Source organism: Microtus ochrogaster, unplaced genomic scaffold (assembly GCF_000317375.1).
Source record: "Microtus ochrogaster isolate Prairie Vole_2 unplaced genomic scaffold, MicOch1.0 UNK18, whole genome shotgun sequence".
NCBI lineage: Eukaryota > Metazoa > Chordata > Mammalia > Rodentia > Cricetidae > Microtus > Microtus ochrogaster.
The window spans coordinates 5413649-5431765 of record NW_004949116.1 but is presented as its reverse complement, the minus strand read 5'-3'; the positions used below and the strand labels follow the sequence as shown (position 1 = coordinate 5431765).

General features: G+C 42.3%; 1 protein-coding gene across 3 annotated transcripts in view; it reads right to left on the bottom strand.

Moving 5' to 3' along the window:
* Positions 1 to 18117, bottom strand: part of Dnajb6 (DnaJ heat shock protein family (Hsp40) member B6) — a 58399-nt gene that overhangs the window by 20532 nt on the left and 19750 nt on the right. For 2 of the 3 annotated variants that reach the window (XM_005367468.3, XM_026789393.1), the window contains exons 3-7: positions 16219 to 16328; positions 14859 to 14918; positions 13669 to 13779; positions 2159 to 2290; positions 324 to 465 (exon numbers count right to left, since the gene is read on the bottom strand). In XM_005367468.3, coding sequence (XP_005367525.1) covers positions 324 to 465; positions 2159 to 2290; positions 13669 to 13779; positions 14859 to 14918; positions 16219 to 16328 — 555 coding nt within the window. Of the gene's footprint in view, positions 1 to 323; positions 466 to 2158; positions 2291 to 9488; positions 9894 to 11059; positions 11165 to 13668; positions 13780 to 14858; positions 14919 to 16218; positions 16329 to 18117 lie in introns of those variants that run through there. The other variant, XM_013353891.2, reaches the window with a different exon arrangement.

The following is an 18117-nucleotide window of genomic DNA, read 5'->3' as shown; positions in this document are numbered from 1 at the left end:
GCGCACGCCTTTAATCCCAGCACTCGGGAGGCAGAGGCAGGCGGGTCTCTGTGAGGTCGAGACCAGCCTGGTCTACAGAGCTAGTTCCAGGACAGGCTTCAAAGCCACAGAGAAACCCTGTCTCGAAAAACAAAAAACAAACAAACAAAAAAAGAATAGTGGTGTCGCAAACCTCTAACCACAGTATTGCAACCAAAAACTTCAAGATCTTGACTGAGCATTTAATGCACTGGGGGGAAGAGTCAGGTGACTCTGAATCTGAATGAGTTTCTGGTCTAGGTGACATCACTACCTCAAAAGTAAACAGATTCATTAATAAATACCTCTTTGTAGTGATTTTTTTGCCATTAACTATCTTGGTAGAAGTTGATATTGATTTGAAGTTGCCCATTCCGCTGCCACCAAATGATGCTGTAGAGAATGAAGTGAGACCCCCGTGTCCTAGTGACCCGAACGAACTGAATCCTACGGAGAAACAGAAAATACAGTTAAAGACAGCATATGTCAAGTATTCATGCAAAAATTACTAAGTTCAAAACTTATTAAGCCTCAAAGAAGGCCAGTTAGATGGCTTGGTGGGCTAAGGAACTAGTCGTCCCGAGTTTGACCCCCTACAGCCACGGTAGGAGACTGAATGCTCTCCCCATCTCTATGTATACCACATGCTCCCCCACAAGTGCCCACACATTCCACAAATACAAGTAATCTCTAACTTTTTTGAGGGGTGGGGTTCAAGACAGGGTTTCTGTGTAGCCCTGGTTGTCCTGGAACTCACTCTGTATACCAGGCTACATCAAACTCAAGAGTTATCCACCTGCCTCTGCCTCCTGAGTGTGCCATCACCACCTGCTTAGAACTTTTCTTGTTTCCCAAATGTTCACACCATACAGCTCGCATTCCTAGGCATGTCTCAATCATCTAAGCTCTAAGACTGGTGGTGCCCACAGGAAATGAGCATCAAAATAAAGAAATTAAGTTTTGTTTACTTTTTGTTTTTTGGAGTTTTTGTTTACTTTTTTCAATATTATTATTACTAATGATTTTTTTTTTAGAGCAGTGGTTTTCAGCCTTTCTAATCTTGCAACCCTTTAATACAGCTCCTTATGTTGTGGTAACCCTAACCATAAAATTATATTCATTGCTACTACATAACTATAATTTTGCTGCTGTTATGAATAAGAATGTAAATATGTGTGTTCTGTGATGGGCTTAGGTGAGCCTGCAAAAGGGTTGTTTGACAAGCTCAAGGGGTCACAAGCCACAGGTTAAGAACCACTCTAAGGTTCTTTGTCAGTAGATAAGTTTGCCATTAAAACCTGATGGAGAGATGGCTCAGCATTTAAGAGCATTGCCTGCTCTTCCAAAGGTCCTGAGTTCAATTGCCAGCAACCACATGGTGGCTCACAACCATCTGAAATGAGATCTGATGCCCTCTTCTGGCCTGCAGGCAGACACACAAACAGAATATTGTATACATAATAAATAAATATTTAAAAAAATTAAAAAAAAAAACCTGATGACCGGACCAGGCAGTGATGGCATGCATGCACCTTTAGTCCCAGCACTTGGGAGGCAGAGAGAGGCAGACGGATCAAGGCCAGCCTGGTCAATAGAGCTAGTTCCAGGATAGCTAGAGCTGTTACACAGAGAAACTCTACCTTGAAAAACAAAACATAAGCCTGATGACCTCAGTTTCATACCGAGAACTCTTGTGGAAGGCGATCTCCCTCTGGTCTCCAAACAAACCCAAATGGTGTGCATTTGCCCAAATACTCATGTAAAACAATAGAACTTTTTTCCAAGATGGAAATAATGCCCCTTGTTTTCTTATATACAGACTTTGAAAAACCAGCATGTACTTCACAGTTGGGGCAAAACCTTATAAGCACCTTAATGCAGGGGAAACTACATGCCCCACATTCCCACAATGGTAGCCATGTCTCTTCTTGTGTTGAGACAAGGTGTCATTACAAACCCCAGCCTGACCCCATAGAAATCTTCCTCAGCTGGCATCGAGTCATACATAGGATTACAGGCATTACTGTCTACACCCCCCCCCTGGACAGGAAATAAGAGACCCATTACCCAGTCCCCTACAAACTTCACACTGTGCTAGCTAAAAGACTTGTTCAGACTCAATAATCTAGGGCTTTAATACCTGTGTCAAAAGCAGGAAATCCACCTCCAAAAGAAGGAAATCCACTGAAGGCAGAGAAAAACGAGCCTGTACCTCGGCTTCTATTTCCTCGGGAAGCCCTTCGGCTCCCAAAAAAGTCATCAAATGGGTCTTCTAAGAAACAAATGAAAATTTGTGTTATAAAAATAATTTCAAGTTTATTTTTCCTTAGGAGAAGAAAAATAGGTTAATGTCTTGATATACATTAGTCCATTAGGAACAAATATCTTAATAAGAGAACAGCTCTTAGCAGGTCTGGAGCACATGCCCAACACTTCCACTAACTGCTTGTCATTCCAAAAAAAAACCAATGCCACAAAGCAAATGACCAGACTCATAATGAGAACAATGTAACCATAAACACCTGGCTCTTTATCAAGCCTTCAGAAGGCCATTCAACAAAGTTTTTTTCTCAGCATACAATTAGGTTCCTCAGAAAATATTGTCTCAAATCTGATGTGTGCTTTTTAAATTATTTTCTGTACACACGTCTTTGTATTTGTTGGGTGCATGTGCAGAGGCCTGAAGCATCCTGTCACCATGGAGTTGGAGTTAAAAAGACAGTTGTGAGATGCCTGACTTGAGTTCTGAAACCGATCTTTTGCAAAGAAAGAGCCATCTGTCTCTCCAGCCTCCAACCTTACATACTTTTCCAGATAGCCAGAGATGCTTTCTCCAAAATAATTTCGAGTGGTCCACACCTTTAGTCCTAGCTGAGACACACATTTCTGAATCCCAGGCAAACCTGGTCTACAAAAGCTCCAATAGAGCAGCAACAGGTGGATGTTAATTGCTGGTAAGCCTGATGAAGCAGTCCCAAAAATTCCTTTCTCATTTCTGTTCAATGTGACGGCTCAGAAATTTTTACCAAATAAGGCTGGAGAGCTGACTCAGAGGTTAAAGGCATCTGGTGTTCTTACAGGTTCAGTTCCTAGCACCTACATGGAACGGAGGGAGGTGGACAACCATCTCAACTCCAGTTCCAGGAGATACTGGCACCCTCTCCTGGCCTCCAGGGGCAGTACCCATGTGATACACAACACAGGCAGGTAAGACACTCATAGGAACACACAAGAATCTGAAATTTTTGTAAGACCAGTAGAATCTTGAAATACTCTGCCTGTGACAAATGACCATCACTTAACTGAAAACACGATGATGTTCCTGAAAAGTAGGCTTAAACAGCTAGGCATGGTGGCCAGCACTCAGGAGGCAGAGGCAGGAGGATCTGGGTTCGAAGCAGCCAGCCTGGTCTACAGGAGTTCCAAGCCGGCCACGGCTAGAGAAACAGGGTGGGGGAGGAGCACCAATCAATGACTCAGCAATAATACTCTACATCTAACATGTATCAGCACTACAATCTAAAGTCAGCAGCAAGTTCAGTTTTTTATTATGGCAACTAACAACATAGTATTTATAGTTAATACCTTATTTTTTGGTTGTGAACCTAGCCATCTCTCCAGCCCAGTTACTACTTTTTAATCTTGCCTTAGTGCTTTTATTTCCCCTAGGAGAAGTCGGAAAACTGTGAAAAATCATACACTACATACTTTCAAACGCAACTGCATGCAGAAAGAGTCATAGGCGTATAAATGACAAGAGAACAAAATAAGAACTGGGTCTGCCTGCAGTCAGATGAACACCAGTGAGTCCTGGTTCCCGACAGGGTCTATCTATAACAAGCCATTCCTCCAAAAAGGAAGATCAGGATTAGAACACAGGAACCAGAGCAAAGGCTTGGGGTACTCCAGAAAGTCGGGGATGCACACTGATCAGAGGCACAAGCTGGTCAAGGTTATTCTGAATAAGACTGGCCAGGCAGCTCTTAAGCTGGTCAAGTTTTATTTAACAAATAAAGCTTGCCTGAAGATCAGAGTGCCGAGCTAGCCACAGTAGTCAGCCATAGTGGTGGCACACTTTTAAATGGATTGAATATGTCTAAAAGAAAAACAGAGCCAAGTGGTGATGGCTCACACCTTTAGTCCCAGCACTAGGGAGGTGGTAATGGGAAGTGATATGTATGGCTGGGCAGAGAAAGGAATAAGGCAGGAGGATTCAATCATAGGTTTCAGACACCATTCGGTCTGAGGATTCAGTAGAGGTAAAAGGTTTCTTCTATACTGGCTGGCTACTTCTCTGATCTTTCAGCATTGACCCGGATATCTGACTCTGGGTTTTTACTATTAAGACCAATTAGAATTCAACTCTACACAGCTCTGCCTAAAGCTGAGTTCAAGAAAACAGGACTCAACGGTCCATGTTAGCTAGCCTCTTCCAAGGTCTGACATGGTTGGATGAAAGGAACTTCTCACGTCCACCAACAGGAACTGCTCTGCCCCAGCCTCAAGGCAGGGAGGTTTAAATACATTGTAAACAAACGGAATTAAGGGCTGTCTGAACTGTGACAGCAGGATGTCTTTTTTTTCTTTTCCCTAGGCAGGGTTTCTCTGTAGATTTGGAGCCTGTCCTGGAACTAGTTCTTGTAGACTAGGCTGGCTCCTGAAACTCCTGGAGTTCTGCCTGCCTCTACCTACTGAGGGCTGGGATTAAAGGTGTATGCCACCACCTGGCAAGACCCTGTATTTAAAAACAAAACAAAAAACAAACAAAAAAAAAACTATCTAAAATATCTCAACTGGAGTTTAGTACAAAGCCTTAGAGGTCCCTGCCCACCAACTGTGAACCCAGCACTTAGAAGAGGCAGGGGGACCAGATGCTCAGGCATTGGCAACATAGCTAAGTTTGAAACCAGCCTAGGGCTCTGATGTCCTGGACTGTCACCACAATTAAAAGCATCAAAAACACATTATGTGATAATTCACAAGCTGGGGTCAACCCACATCATTAGCAAGAAAAATTCTCCACAGCCCATCTAAAACTAACCAAGTTTTTGTCTTATTTCTGTGTACACAATGTGTCCATGGATGCAGCAGGTCATCAGGCTTGCACAGCAGTGTTTTTATTAGATTAGCTAAGGACCTTATGCCTGCTCCAATTATGTCTTTATTTTGAAAATGCTTAAGTTTTATTTTGTTATTGTTTTTATAAGGATACAAAACAATATAAAAGGACCCATTTATACTAAACTCAAGAACTGTAACCTACAATTTCTCCTTAATTACTTTTCTGGATTAATTACTGTTCTGGATTATCTGGGGTCTGCAGTGTAGCTCAGTGGTGGAGCACTTGCTTAACATATGTTAGGTGGGGCTGGAGAGATGGCTCAGAGGTTAAGAGCACTGATTGTTCTTACAAAGATCCTGAGTTCAATTCCCAGCAACCACAACCATTTGTAATGAGACCTGGTGCCCTCTTCAGGCATGCAAGTATACATGCAGACAGAACATTGTATACATAGTAAATAAATAAAATCCTTTAAAATATATGCATTCTCTAGTAACACTCAGGAAGATGATGAGATCACAAGTTAGAAGCCAGCTGGGGCTGTAACATAATAACAAAACCCTGTCTCAAAGAATGAAAAAAAAAGGACTGCTAAGATACCTCAGTGGAGAAATACTGCCTCCATGAGTACAATTCTTGGAACTATCATAGAGAAAACTACTGCAAAATGTCCTGACCTCCAACAGCCCCCCGACACACTTTAATATAACAATACTTTTTTTTTGTTTTGTTTTGTTTTTTTCGGGATAGGGTTTCTCTGTTGATGGAGGAAGGTCATTGGTTGATTAAATAAAGAAGCTGCTTGCCCTGATAGGTTAGAACGTAGGTGGGAGGAGTGTCATTGGTTGATTAAATAAAGAAGCTGCTTGCCCTGATAGGTTAGAACGTAGGTGGGAGGAGTGAACGGAGCAGAAAGCTGGGCGGAAGAGGAAGTGAGGTAAGACACCTCAGACAGAGACTCGACAGCTCTCCTCTCAAGGGCAGAGGCCTCGGAGAGACACAATGCTCCACTCTTGTGGGCAGAGGCAAGAGCTCTGCTCTCTGAGGCACACACGATGAAGCTCCAACCCAGGATGGACATAGGCTAGAATCTCCCTGGTAAGCCACCTTGTGGGCTACAGCAGATTATTAGAGATGGGCTAGTCCAGGTGCGAGAGTTAGCCGAGAAAAGGCTAGATATAATGGGCCAAGCGGTGTTTAAAAGAATACAGTGTCTGTGTAATTATTTCGGGGCATAAGCTAGCCAGGTGGCCTGGGTGCGGCTGGGGTGCTGGGGACACAGCCCCACCGCTCCTATTACTACACTCTGTGGTTTTGGAGCCTGTCCTGGAACTAGCTCTTGTATGTAGACCAGGCTGGTCTCGAACTCACAGAGATCCGCCTGCCTCTGCCTCCTGAGTGCTGGGATTAAAGACGTGCGCCACCACTGCCCGGCTATAAAAATACTTTTTGAGAGGGGTTGAAAATAGTTCAGCTGGTTAGAGCATGGCCTGCTCTTCCGGAGTACCCAGGGAGCTCAGTTCCCTCACGTACACGTGCTGGCTCACAACCATTCACTTCTCAGGGTCAGAGAAGTGAACCATTCACTTCTCAGGTCAGGCCCTCCTCTTCTGGCCTCTTCAAGCACCAGGTATGCACCCATCTACATGCAGGAAACACCCATACACATAAAATTTTAAAAAGGTTTTAAGGAGAAACTTTCTGACACTGAAGAAACCTGCACTCCAGAATGACTAACAAAACATCTCTAAGTGGAAGGGGAAAACCACACACCACCCTGAGTAGTATAAAAGGTAACAAAAACCTAAAGAAGTAAATGTGTTAGACTGCTGAAACATTTTAAATTTTAGGGGCTGCTAGCTTCAAATTTAATGCTGGTGTGAACTCCCAATGGAAAAGCCCAGGAGCAAAATCATGTATGTACTCAACCAACACAGCTCCACTGCAGGGAGAATGTACCAGTGTCTCACAGGCCAAACACTCCATCCCTGTGCTTCCACAGCAACACCCAAATACAAAAGCCGCCAAGAATCAAGGGGAAAACATACAAAAAAGCATACAATACACCATGGTACTCCTTACCTCTAACAATACACCATGGTACTCCTTACGTCTAACAAAACTGTGTTACTTTAAAAGTAAATAAATTCATTCGGGAGGCAGAGGAAGGCAGACCTCTGTGAGTTCGAGGCCAGCCTGGTCTAGAAAAAGCTGGTTCCAGGATAGGAATCAAAAGCTATGGAGAAACCCTGTCTCGAAAATAAAAAAATAAAAAAAAAAGCAAATAAATTACCAATTCTACACAGGTGCCCAGGTTTAAAACCTCAGCACTTGAGAGGTAGGGCTTCCAAGGCCAGCCTGGGCCATTCCCTGTGAGCTACCTCACCCCAAACTGCTAAGCAGGTGCACATGCGCCTAATCCTAGGGCTAAGGAGGCAAAAGGACAGCTATAAATTCTCAGCTAGCCAGGGTCATATAGTGAAACCAGTTCTCAAGCAAAGACAAAGGAAAGCTACAGGCCAGGAAAGATGACTCAGCACTTAAAAACACCAGCTGCTTTTCCAGAGGACCTGAGTTAGATTCACAGCACCTGTCTGTAACTTCAGTTCCAAGCAACCTGATTCCCTCACACAGACATACATGCAGACAGAACACCAGTGCACATAAAATAAAAATAAATTTAAGAAGAGAAAAAGAAAAAAATGGCAGTCATTCTAAAGAGACACACAGAGCAACACTAATCCTACTGCCTAAGAGCTAAAATTAAAGCACTTACTCATTGCAACTACAATTCTACAAGTGGTATCTTTTACATTTCAAGAGTGCAAAATTACTACTCATACTAACAGAAACAAAAACCACAGCAAGGGACCACACAAAACCACATGGCACCCACGATGGCATCAAGTATGTTAAATTCTCAGTCACTTCCAACTTCTAAGTGATTTTGTGTACAATTGGTCTACTTCATGATGAGGAGCCCTGGCGACAGGATTATCACCCAACTGCCCCCCAGTGCTAACTGCTCTCTCTCACAAGTGAAACTGCTGCTTACCTTTCCCCTCAATGTAAACTAAAGGGCAAGACAAGGCCACTGTTCCCTAAATTCACAGCAGAAAGCTGAGAATTAACTGAACTACTTACTCAGAAAGTCATGGACACCCAAAGGTTGTTATGCTCACCTGTGAGTTGTCTGATGACATGAACACAACATAAAAAATGTGTAGACTAAGTCAAGTGTGGTGCCCACCCCTTTAATCTTAGCTCGTGGGAAGCAAAGAAAGGATATTGAGTTTGAGGCAAGGCTGGTCTACATAGCAAATTCCAGGCTAGGTGGGGCCATGTGGAATGACCCTGGTCTCAATGTATGTATTAAATATGCTACCAAAAAAGGTACTTGTTTCCTTCACACTTGGTTGAGAGAGGGAGGTTAAATATTGAATAGGAAATGCTACAGAAAAACCTCAAAAAGTACATGAAAACCTCAAGAATACTGTGAGAGTGGCCAGGTGTCAGACTCCTACAGTAAAGAACACAAGCCTCGAGAACACTTCCAATATCACACCCTCGACCTCACTCAGCACTCTTGAAATCACCTTGTTCATCCCAAACACCACCAGAGCAGCCTCCATCCTCCTTCTTCATGGTTATTATCAATCTCTAATTTAATGTGGCCTCACACCTACCTCAACAATGGGACCATTGTTCTTTAGAACAAGCAAGGAAGCCAATGAAAGATACAGGCAAACTGTAGTCTAAAAGCCAATAATGTTGTATTTAATAACTAGCTGGAAGTTAAATGGTCTATAGACTTTAAAATCTTATCCTCTGCTCTCAAATCCCACGAGAAAATTGTACTTTTTTTAAAGCAATTAAGGACACCTGTGATCATGCCGAAGATGTAATCAACAAACCATGTGCAGTAAGTATTGCTTCCACTCTCATCTCTGCATTACATTTTTTTAACTTCCAACTTTTCGAACATCCCCAGTCTAGTAATAAACTTCTTAGTTTATTACAAGCTCCTAAACTATAGGCTAGGATTTAAACCTAAACAACTCTTGAGTCTTGCAGAGCTCTTACTAGCAGCTACCTCCCTGAAGTAACCAGGATCAAATGAACTCATGGACCAGGGATCGGATCAGCATGGTCACAGGAGAAACTGGCCTGTGAGATGGTGTGCAGAGTCACATCTGCTTCAGCTACAGGAGACCCTGGCATACCTTTACCTTGGACCTGCACGTTGAGAAGTTTGTTGTTTAACCACTAAGACTGAGTCTTTTGTTACAGCAATCTGGGCTGCTAGCCCAGTCATCCTACAAAGAGGGTTGGCCTGGAGTATCTGGGCCTCCTCCCCTCCCTGGTCTCCAGGTCAACTCTGGTAATCTGACCACATACAACATGGTGGTGATAGAAGCAATTTCTTTTTATTCTAGATAAATTTTAAATAAAATAAATCTTCTTATAAAAGAGAGACCCAGGCCATTTCTTTTTGTTTATTGTTGAACAAGCAGCGCCTCGGGTTCCGGCCCACTGTGCTCCTCCTCGCTCAGCAGCTCCTCATACTCCTCGCTGAGCTCCTCGGCTTCCTCCTCGCTGGAGACGAGGTCCAGGTCCTCACTGAGAAGTCCGCCCTGGCCCCAGCTACAGCCTTCACTTGACTCATCTTCACTAAGGTCCAGCTCCTCACTGGATATCACATCCAAAACCTCACTGTGCTCGTCACTCAGGGCGTCTTCTACTGACTCCTCAAAACAGGGCTGGTCTAGTTCTTCACTAGGCTCCAAGTCCTCACTGGCCACTTCCTCGAATCCTGGGGAGTAAAATGACTGACTCACTACAGTAAATTTATGGCTCAGAAAATTACCCTCCACACAATCGCCCTCCCCCAAAGGTCTCTTTCCAAGGTTCTCCTCACCATGGGCTTTTCCAGTAGCCTACTCCTTCCTTCCCCAGAGTTCACAAGACTTTGTGAAGAAAGAACACACTAAGTGGTCAAGGGAGAGAGAGGAAAGATCCTCTGCCAACAACGACAAAGGCAGTTTGGACGTTCTAAAGTGAAAACGAAAATAAAATGTGGCGTGCAACCCACAGTTCTCTAAGAAATACTTCCTGTCGTAACTAATAAGAATCAAAAGACCACTACTGGGTAACTGTCGGTCTTACACTACTAGGTTTACATAACCAGGACACAAGTAGTGCTGTTCTGGGTTAATAAAACACATGAAGAGATAGATCATCCTAATTCAAATTAATACACTTCCTGTTTCAATCAATATTTCAAGAAAGGCTCATTTGTGGGTGAGACCCATAGTCTGGGAAATGTAAAGGCCATTCCACATACATCCCCTCCACTACTGAGCTCCTTGTGGGAAGTGCCTATACAGGCCTTCCTGAAAAAGCGGCTGATCACAGAGAAAGGTGTTTCGTCTCCTGCAGGATCTCAAAGCATCTTCCTGCTCTAAGTCTCTAAATCTGAGGACCCCATCACCAGAGTAAGAGACCTGAAAATTTTGAGCACAGTGTAGCTAGCTCAACAGTACCTAACAACCGAACATAAGGACATTGTGTGATCAATCCCAGCACATGGAAGGCTCACCAGGAATACAGGAACAGCCTGGACTACGCTTTAAAACAAAATCTTAAAAATGACTTTTGGGGAGACAGAAAAGGGATAGGGATTAGGTCTATAAAACTTTGAATAGCCTCAAATTCAGGAACCTTCTGTCTCAGTTTCCCAGTAGCTAAAACAAGCACACTACATTTCACTATATCCAGCCTATTTATAATAGATCTAGAACTAGTCTGAAAAACCAAAACCCTCCCCCAAAATATAGGAGGAATATAGAAGTTGGGTGTATGAAAATTAACTGGCTACAATCAATAGACTGTAACTGGGTTTACAAGGACTCTGGATGCTGCTGGCCGTGTACTAGGTCCCCAGCCCTGCATGAAGGACCCAGTCTGCACTCCACATACCACCAGCAGGCTGCACGGTCACCTCATACACGTAGTAGCCATGGAGCAGCTTCTTTTCCTGTGCGAAAATCCTTACTGCCTGAAAATGGAAGTCCCCTAGAAGACCTACAAGAATGGATTGAATAAGTATCACTGCCACACTCATCAAGGCAATGCAGGAAGGGAGTGCCTACCTGACCGATACCTGAGATAGAACAGACCTCAGCAAGCCTAATACATTCTTGCACTACTGATAAAAAACCTAAGCTTATCTAATTAAAAGCTCTACTATATACCTTCAAAATAAAGGAGCTGTCCAAAGGCTAGATGGAATGTCAGATTCTTTTTCTCAAGGAAAACAATCATGGACCATGTAATTGACTAAAAAGGAAAGAGCATGTGGGCATACAGACACAAAACTTCTTTCCTGTGACAGTTTACAGGCTTCATACATACTAGGCAAGCATCACCACTAACATCCGCCCCAGATGAGATTTGTTTTTAGTCTTTTGTTGTTGTTTACAAGACTTTATGTAGCCAGGCATGGTGTTGTTTATCTTTAATACCAGCACCAGGGAGGAAGAGGCAGGGGGAATCATCTCAGTGAGTTGGAAGCCAGCCTGATCTACAGGGCAAGTTCCAAGGCAGTAACACAGAGAAGTCCTGACTTCAAAAACAAACAAAAACCCACTATGCAGCCTTAAACGGCATCAAATTCATTTTCTGCCTCAGTTTCCCAAGTTCTGAATTATAAAAATGTGCACCACACAACAGGCTTCAATTTTTCTTTATCAAGGGGATGCCTAACCTCCTGAGAAAAAGAAAAGTAGGCCTCCTTCATCTTATGAATGGCCAAGCTGCAAAAGACAAGCTGTTCTTCTACTCAGCAAAGACATCAGAACAGACTATCCAACACAACTCTGTCCCACCACCAAACAAGGTAGAATTTACTAATGGCTAACTTTTTATTGTTGTTTTTACTTCTAGAGACAGACTACTGCAAGGCAGGGTTGGCTGCCTTGGAACGCAGTATGCTGTTCCAAGAGCTGGTCCTGCAGCTGAGCATGATCACATCTAGCTGGTTTTAGTTTCTTAGAGTTACATCTGCACTTCAACATTCAGGTGACATAGGATACAATAATGTTCACTTCTATCCTATTAAAAATTACTCATTGCTTTGTCTGAAGTATGTACATAAAAGGCTAGAATTAGAGACTTTAAATCATTACATCTTTTTAAACACACATTTATTTATTAGTGTGTTCCTGTACAAATACTCAAGCACCAAATTCAGGTCCTGTTTGGTGACAGATGTCTACCTGCTAAGCCAAATTCATACTGTGTACTACTAGTGGGCTATTCCTTAATCTGTAATTTTAAATGCCCCACAATCTTTGTGTTATTGGCGTCACACTTACTAATTTGTTTGAAGGGAACCTTCGGTGTGGTCTTCTATCAAACCACTCCATCCCTAACCTCACTTGCAGCAACCTTTTTCCTACTCCTAAGATCTTACTCCTATTTCATTTCAGTTAGGAATGAGCATGCTCTCTCTGACACATTCACTATTTTCCTTCCCAAGGGAAGGCAAGATAGAAAACCAATCAAATGCATGCAGGCACACACCGAGATCTACTACAGGATCACAACATGAAAAGTCTAAAACCTACCAGATCCAGGGTGACTTGTTCCTCTTCACAACTACAACAAGTCATGCAGGGCTCCCACCTGTCTCCCTCTGGTATTACTGGTAGACAAAACTGTCTTTTTTCCTCTTGTGGAGTTGCTGCTGATGTTCGAGTCTCTTCAGCCACACAGGATGTATTTCCCTCTCAGTGCGCTCAGACAAGAGGCCGCAACCGCACGTCCAACCCTGACCTCCCCTGTCGAACACTCAAATAGGTCTCAACAATACAGAACATCACTAGTAACTGGCAACCAACAAAGATATGGAAAAGGCATAGGGTCGGGCATCAAGGCACAAGATGGGAGAATCTATTTACCACAATCCAACAGTTGCTCACCTAACACCATCTCCTTTAACAACATCACAATCAACACTCCTGATTCCTCCTGTCTTGCTCTAGGGGCAACTCCTCTTCACAACTCCAAAGGGGACTGTAGTAAGTTAGAAAAGGCTGTGTTTATGGAACCTGTATGTTCTGAACAGTATCTATGATGTTTAGTGAATCTCACAAACTCACAAATTGATACACAAACTAGCTAGCTCGTGGAATGGTGGTAGCTCAGTACTAAGAGTCGTCAGTATATCCAAGGTCCTGAGTTCAAATCCTTAACACAAGCAAGAAATAAAATTCTTTAAAACAAGATGAAACATTTAAGATCATATTTCCAACATCCTGTACTGTCCCAAATATGAATTCACTGGAAGGCAAAAACAAATGAACTAAAATACAACAATATACATGGAAGAGGGAAAAAAATACACTAAACTCTTTTATTGTTGAAGTCACAAATTCAAAGGCTCTGAAAAGATTGGCAGAAAATAACGGATTCCAATGGTCTGTGAAAATAAAGGTTAGTAACATGGCACAGTATTAAGTGCAAAACAAAGGGCACCTAAGATCTCACCAAGCCAGACAGAAGGATGGACCAAAGTAGCTACTTACCAAAGAAGTCAAATGAAAATGGGTCCCTTCCACCAAAAAATTCTCTGAAGACATCATCTGGATTCCGGAATGTGAAGCCAAACTCAAACGGACTGTCGAAATGACTTCCACCTATATATACGAGCACAGTAAAGTGTTTAGCCTTTGAATTCTGGCATTTCTAAGCAACATTTGTTCAATCATTGTATGCTTCACGGTCTAAAAGAGAAAATATTCCATACATCTGGGATTCTAAACACCACAGCCTTATTGATGCTAACTGCACTTGCCTAGCATTGACTGCATTGTGTGCGCGGGTCTAATTCTTCCCCAATCTGTCGACAGAACTGCTTCCATCTCCAAAACATGTGAATAAATCATTGTCCACTAATCATAAAGGCTTATGAAGCCAAAGCAAATAATATATTTACTCCACCAATTTCTCCATAGGTATAATTTGTGCATATTAGGTCAAAGTTGCTTGTTTCGTTTTGTTTTGTTTTTAAGATTTATCTATCAATTGTGTATACAGTATTCTGTCTGCATGTATCCCTGCAGGCCAGAAAAGGGCACCAGATCTTATTACATAGAGATGGCAGTGAGCCACCATGTGGTTGCTGAGAATTGAACTCAGGATCTTTGGAAGAGCAGCCAGTGCTCTTAACCACTGAACCATCTCTCCCGCACCCCACAGCAAGAATTCTAAGGACCATGATGAAGCAACTCATTTACTGAGCACCATTTTCATAAGACAGGCTGCTTAAACCTAAATAGTTCACTGATGAAAACACAGTAAGGTTATCTATCACAATATATAGCTCAACATAAACATCCTAATTTGACAAATGTGTGGACAAGTCTCACTATGTAAAAGAAGCAGGCTGGCCCTAAACTCTCAAAGCTCCTATCTAAGTCTCTTTTGGTTCAGTTTTTCTTTTCTTCTCTTTTTTCCTTTAAGGAGGCAAAACACAAGGACTAGAATCACACCATGACCTGAGACCCACCAGGAAGGCTCTCAATTGACAGGCACTGTCCTGCCTCAGTCCCCCACGGTGCTGAGATTATAAGCATTTCTCTATGTCTACCCAAATTTAACACTCTCTAGGCTAACCTGTATTGATGATAGTATCAAGTACAAATCACATGAACTCAACAAATAAGGACAACTTGGTCAAGACCTATATCTTCAAAGAGAAAATCTATTGACATACCTCCTCCTCCACCATTTAATCCTTCTTTGCCGTATTTGTCATAGATGTCCCGCTTTTTTGCTTTAAATTTGAGGGAAAAAAAAGTTATTATGGGCAAGTTCTTTCAAACCCTCAAAATTCAGTCAGTACTTCTCCCAAGTTTTAAATCTAGGTTCAGAGTTTAAAAAAGAGGCAGGAGACTTACTTAACTCTCCCCTCTTTCCTGAAACACTAGTTGGCAAATTTTTAAGCGCTACAAATTTCCCTACAAATTCCAGGGAACTTTAAGTAGTGTGGAAAGCAGTAAGCACACTCCATAAGAGACTGCCTGTGCAAGGCACTGTTGGCTCACAGGTGCTGTGCTGGTATCCACACACACCCTGCTTCCTTTGCACTCCAGAGTAGGACCGCAGAAGCACAGCGACCACTTGTATTCATCCTTCTGCCCTCCCCCAAAAGTCTCATTCTACAACAGGGGAGACAAAGTGAGAACCACCCATTTTTAATAAGAGCCCTTATAAAAAACAGTGGCACAAGCTGAGGCCCATGCTCTCGCCACAAGAGAATTAAAGGCCCAACAGTGTTAAGACCAAATTTGTAGGATTTCAGTTATCAGTGTCTTTATTAAGTAAAAAAATAGATACTTGTGAAGTAGTTTGCTGGATTACCTTTTAAAATGAGAAAGAAGGGGACACGTCAGAGTACAGAAAATGTAAGGGGTTGTATGCGGTGGGCTGGTATGGTGAGTTTTACCTCAGGTTCCTTCTACAAACAGATATTTAAAGCTAGTAACCTATTTGTTGTTTCCTGTGGTTAGTGAATCAGTACCTAACCCTTTCAAGTCAAGTCTCTGCATTGACTCATGCCAGGCCGCCTAGCAGGATAGTGCTTAGGATGTGGGCAGTACTTTTCTAGTCTCTGTCCCCAGCCCTGTGGATACAAAATTTTTCCTTTAACATAAACACAAACTTGATGGCTGCCCCTGACAGCTAATCAATCCTTCGCCTAATTGCAAACACAACCCTTCTCCTAATTCCTATGCTCTAGATATAAAGAAGGGAATCAAAGTTTAAATTATCCAAGTAGTAAAATCCCATTAATAAAGTCCTCCTTCAGTAAAACAATAGAGATAAGGTCCAGATGATCAGGAGTGGACACAAGAGTTGTTAAACCCAACCTCTCCCTCTCAACTCCAGCCCTAGGAAAATCTTCCCATAGCCTATAGCTCCCCACACTGGTGGTTAACTGCACCAGATGCAAGGCCACAGGGAAATTAAAACCTTTGGAAAGGAGAGCAATCTAGGTGGGAGCAAACAAACCCTGTGTCTGTGCTCTGCTATCTCTGGAAACGCCTGTCCTTCACAAGCTCAGAGCTACTTACCATCTGATAACACCTCATATGCCTCAGCTACTTGTTTGAATTTCCGCTCTGCTTCTTCTTTATTTTCAGGATTTTTGTCCGGATGCCATTTAAGTGCCTGTTTCCGATACCTGGAAAGATGAAATGGGTGTATGATGAGCACACATGAAGTCCATAAAACTTTACTAACATAAGCAGCTGGGTGTGGTAGTGAATACTTTTAACCCCAGCACTGAGAGGCAAAGTACAAGAGTCTGTTCTGTGCCGTGAGACCAATTTGATCTACATAGTGAGTTCCAGGCCAGTCAGGGCTATACAACACAGTGAGACCCTGTCTCAAAAAAAGGGCAAGGGGGGGGAGGTCCGGCGGTGATGGTACACATCTTTAATCTCAGCACTTGGGGGAGGGCAGAGGCAGGCGGATCTGGTCTACAAGAGCAAGTTCCACGACAGGCTCCAAAGCTACAGAGAAACCCTGTCTCGAAGGAATTAAACAAACAAACAAAAAAGGACACATACCTTTAAACCAAGGAAATAGCGTTAGCACATGATTTTTCAAAAATTGCTGGAGAATATTAGCTGGCTATGGACCATACTGGATTAACAATTCAAGAACGAAGCAATTTATTTCAAACTTACAAGGTGATAAGGACTTAAATAGGGGGAGAACTGGCTCTGGAAAAGATAAAGGACCCACATGTATCTCCTGGATCCAGAATTTGACTGCATTTTATCTTCTATTCATTCTCTTTATAGGAATTCTTGAGAGAAGATATTTTAGAATGAATATTTTTAATCACACAGAGTAAAATAAAGATCTATGATGTAGAAAATGCTTCTGAATTGATTTTGAAAGAAAAATTGAGGCTTCCTCAATTAGCAGGAATAGACCCAAAAAACATTGTGGTACCTTTTACTAATGCTGAAATCACCTCACTATGGGCAGAAAATGAACATTTAAAAAAAAAGAGCTTGTGGTCATCTCCTTGGTAGCAGCTTGGAGCAAATATCCCACAAGCAAGAGACTTCAGTTTATAAAAAGAACTGGATCCTGCCTCACACTGTTCAAGGAACACAACTTCCAGAGCCCCTACATTCTATACTGATGCAAATATATCAGGAAAGGCGGGTTTGTGTGTGGTGTTTTTTTGTTTGTTTGTTTTGTTTTGTTTTGTTTTTGGAGACAGGGTTTTTCTGCGTAGCTTTGGAGACTGTCCTGGAACTCACCCCATAGACTAGCCTGGCTTCCAACTCACAGAGATCTGGGATTAAAGGCGTGTGCCACCAACTACCTAGCTGAAAGGTAGGTTTTCTAAAGCAGGAAAAATAAGTGACTCAAAGTTCTTCACTCCATTCAAAAGTGAGAATTACAGAGTCTCTTTTAACTGAGTTACTCTCCATATGAAGAGTTGTTTCATATGTTGAAACCACTGAATTTACTCTAGATGATGCATAATCAACTTTGTTATTTACTCAACTACAACAAGTAAGCAAAAATAGAAATCATCCATTGTGGAGGCTGGTGAGATGGCTCAGTGGTTAAGAGCACCAGCTGCTCTTCCAGAGGACCCAGGTTTAATTCCTAGTACCCACATGGCAGCTCACAACTGTCTGTAACTCCAGTTCCAGGGAATCCCACACCTTCACATCAATGCATATAAAATAAAGTTAAATAAACTAAAAAAAAGAAAAAAAAAAGAAAAAGAAAAAGATCCATTGTATATAACACATAACAGATCCGATAATGGATCTCCATGACCCTTTTGCACAGTAATGATAAAATGACCACCTACTGGTAGGAAATATGCTAGAAACTTCAGAAATTCATTTAAAAAATAAAAAGGTTTTGAGAAAGATTTTTCTATCACTTGGCAACAAGCTAAGGAAATTATAAAAGAAATTATAACAGGCCGGGCGGTG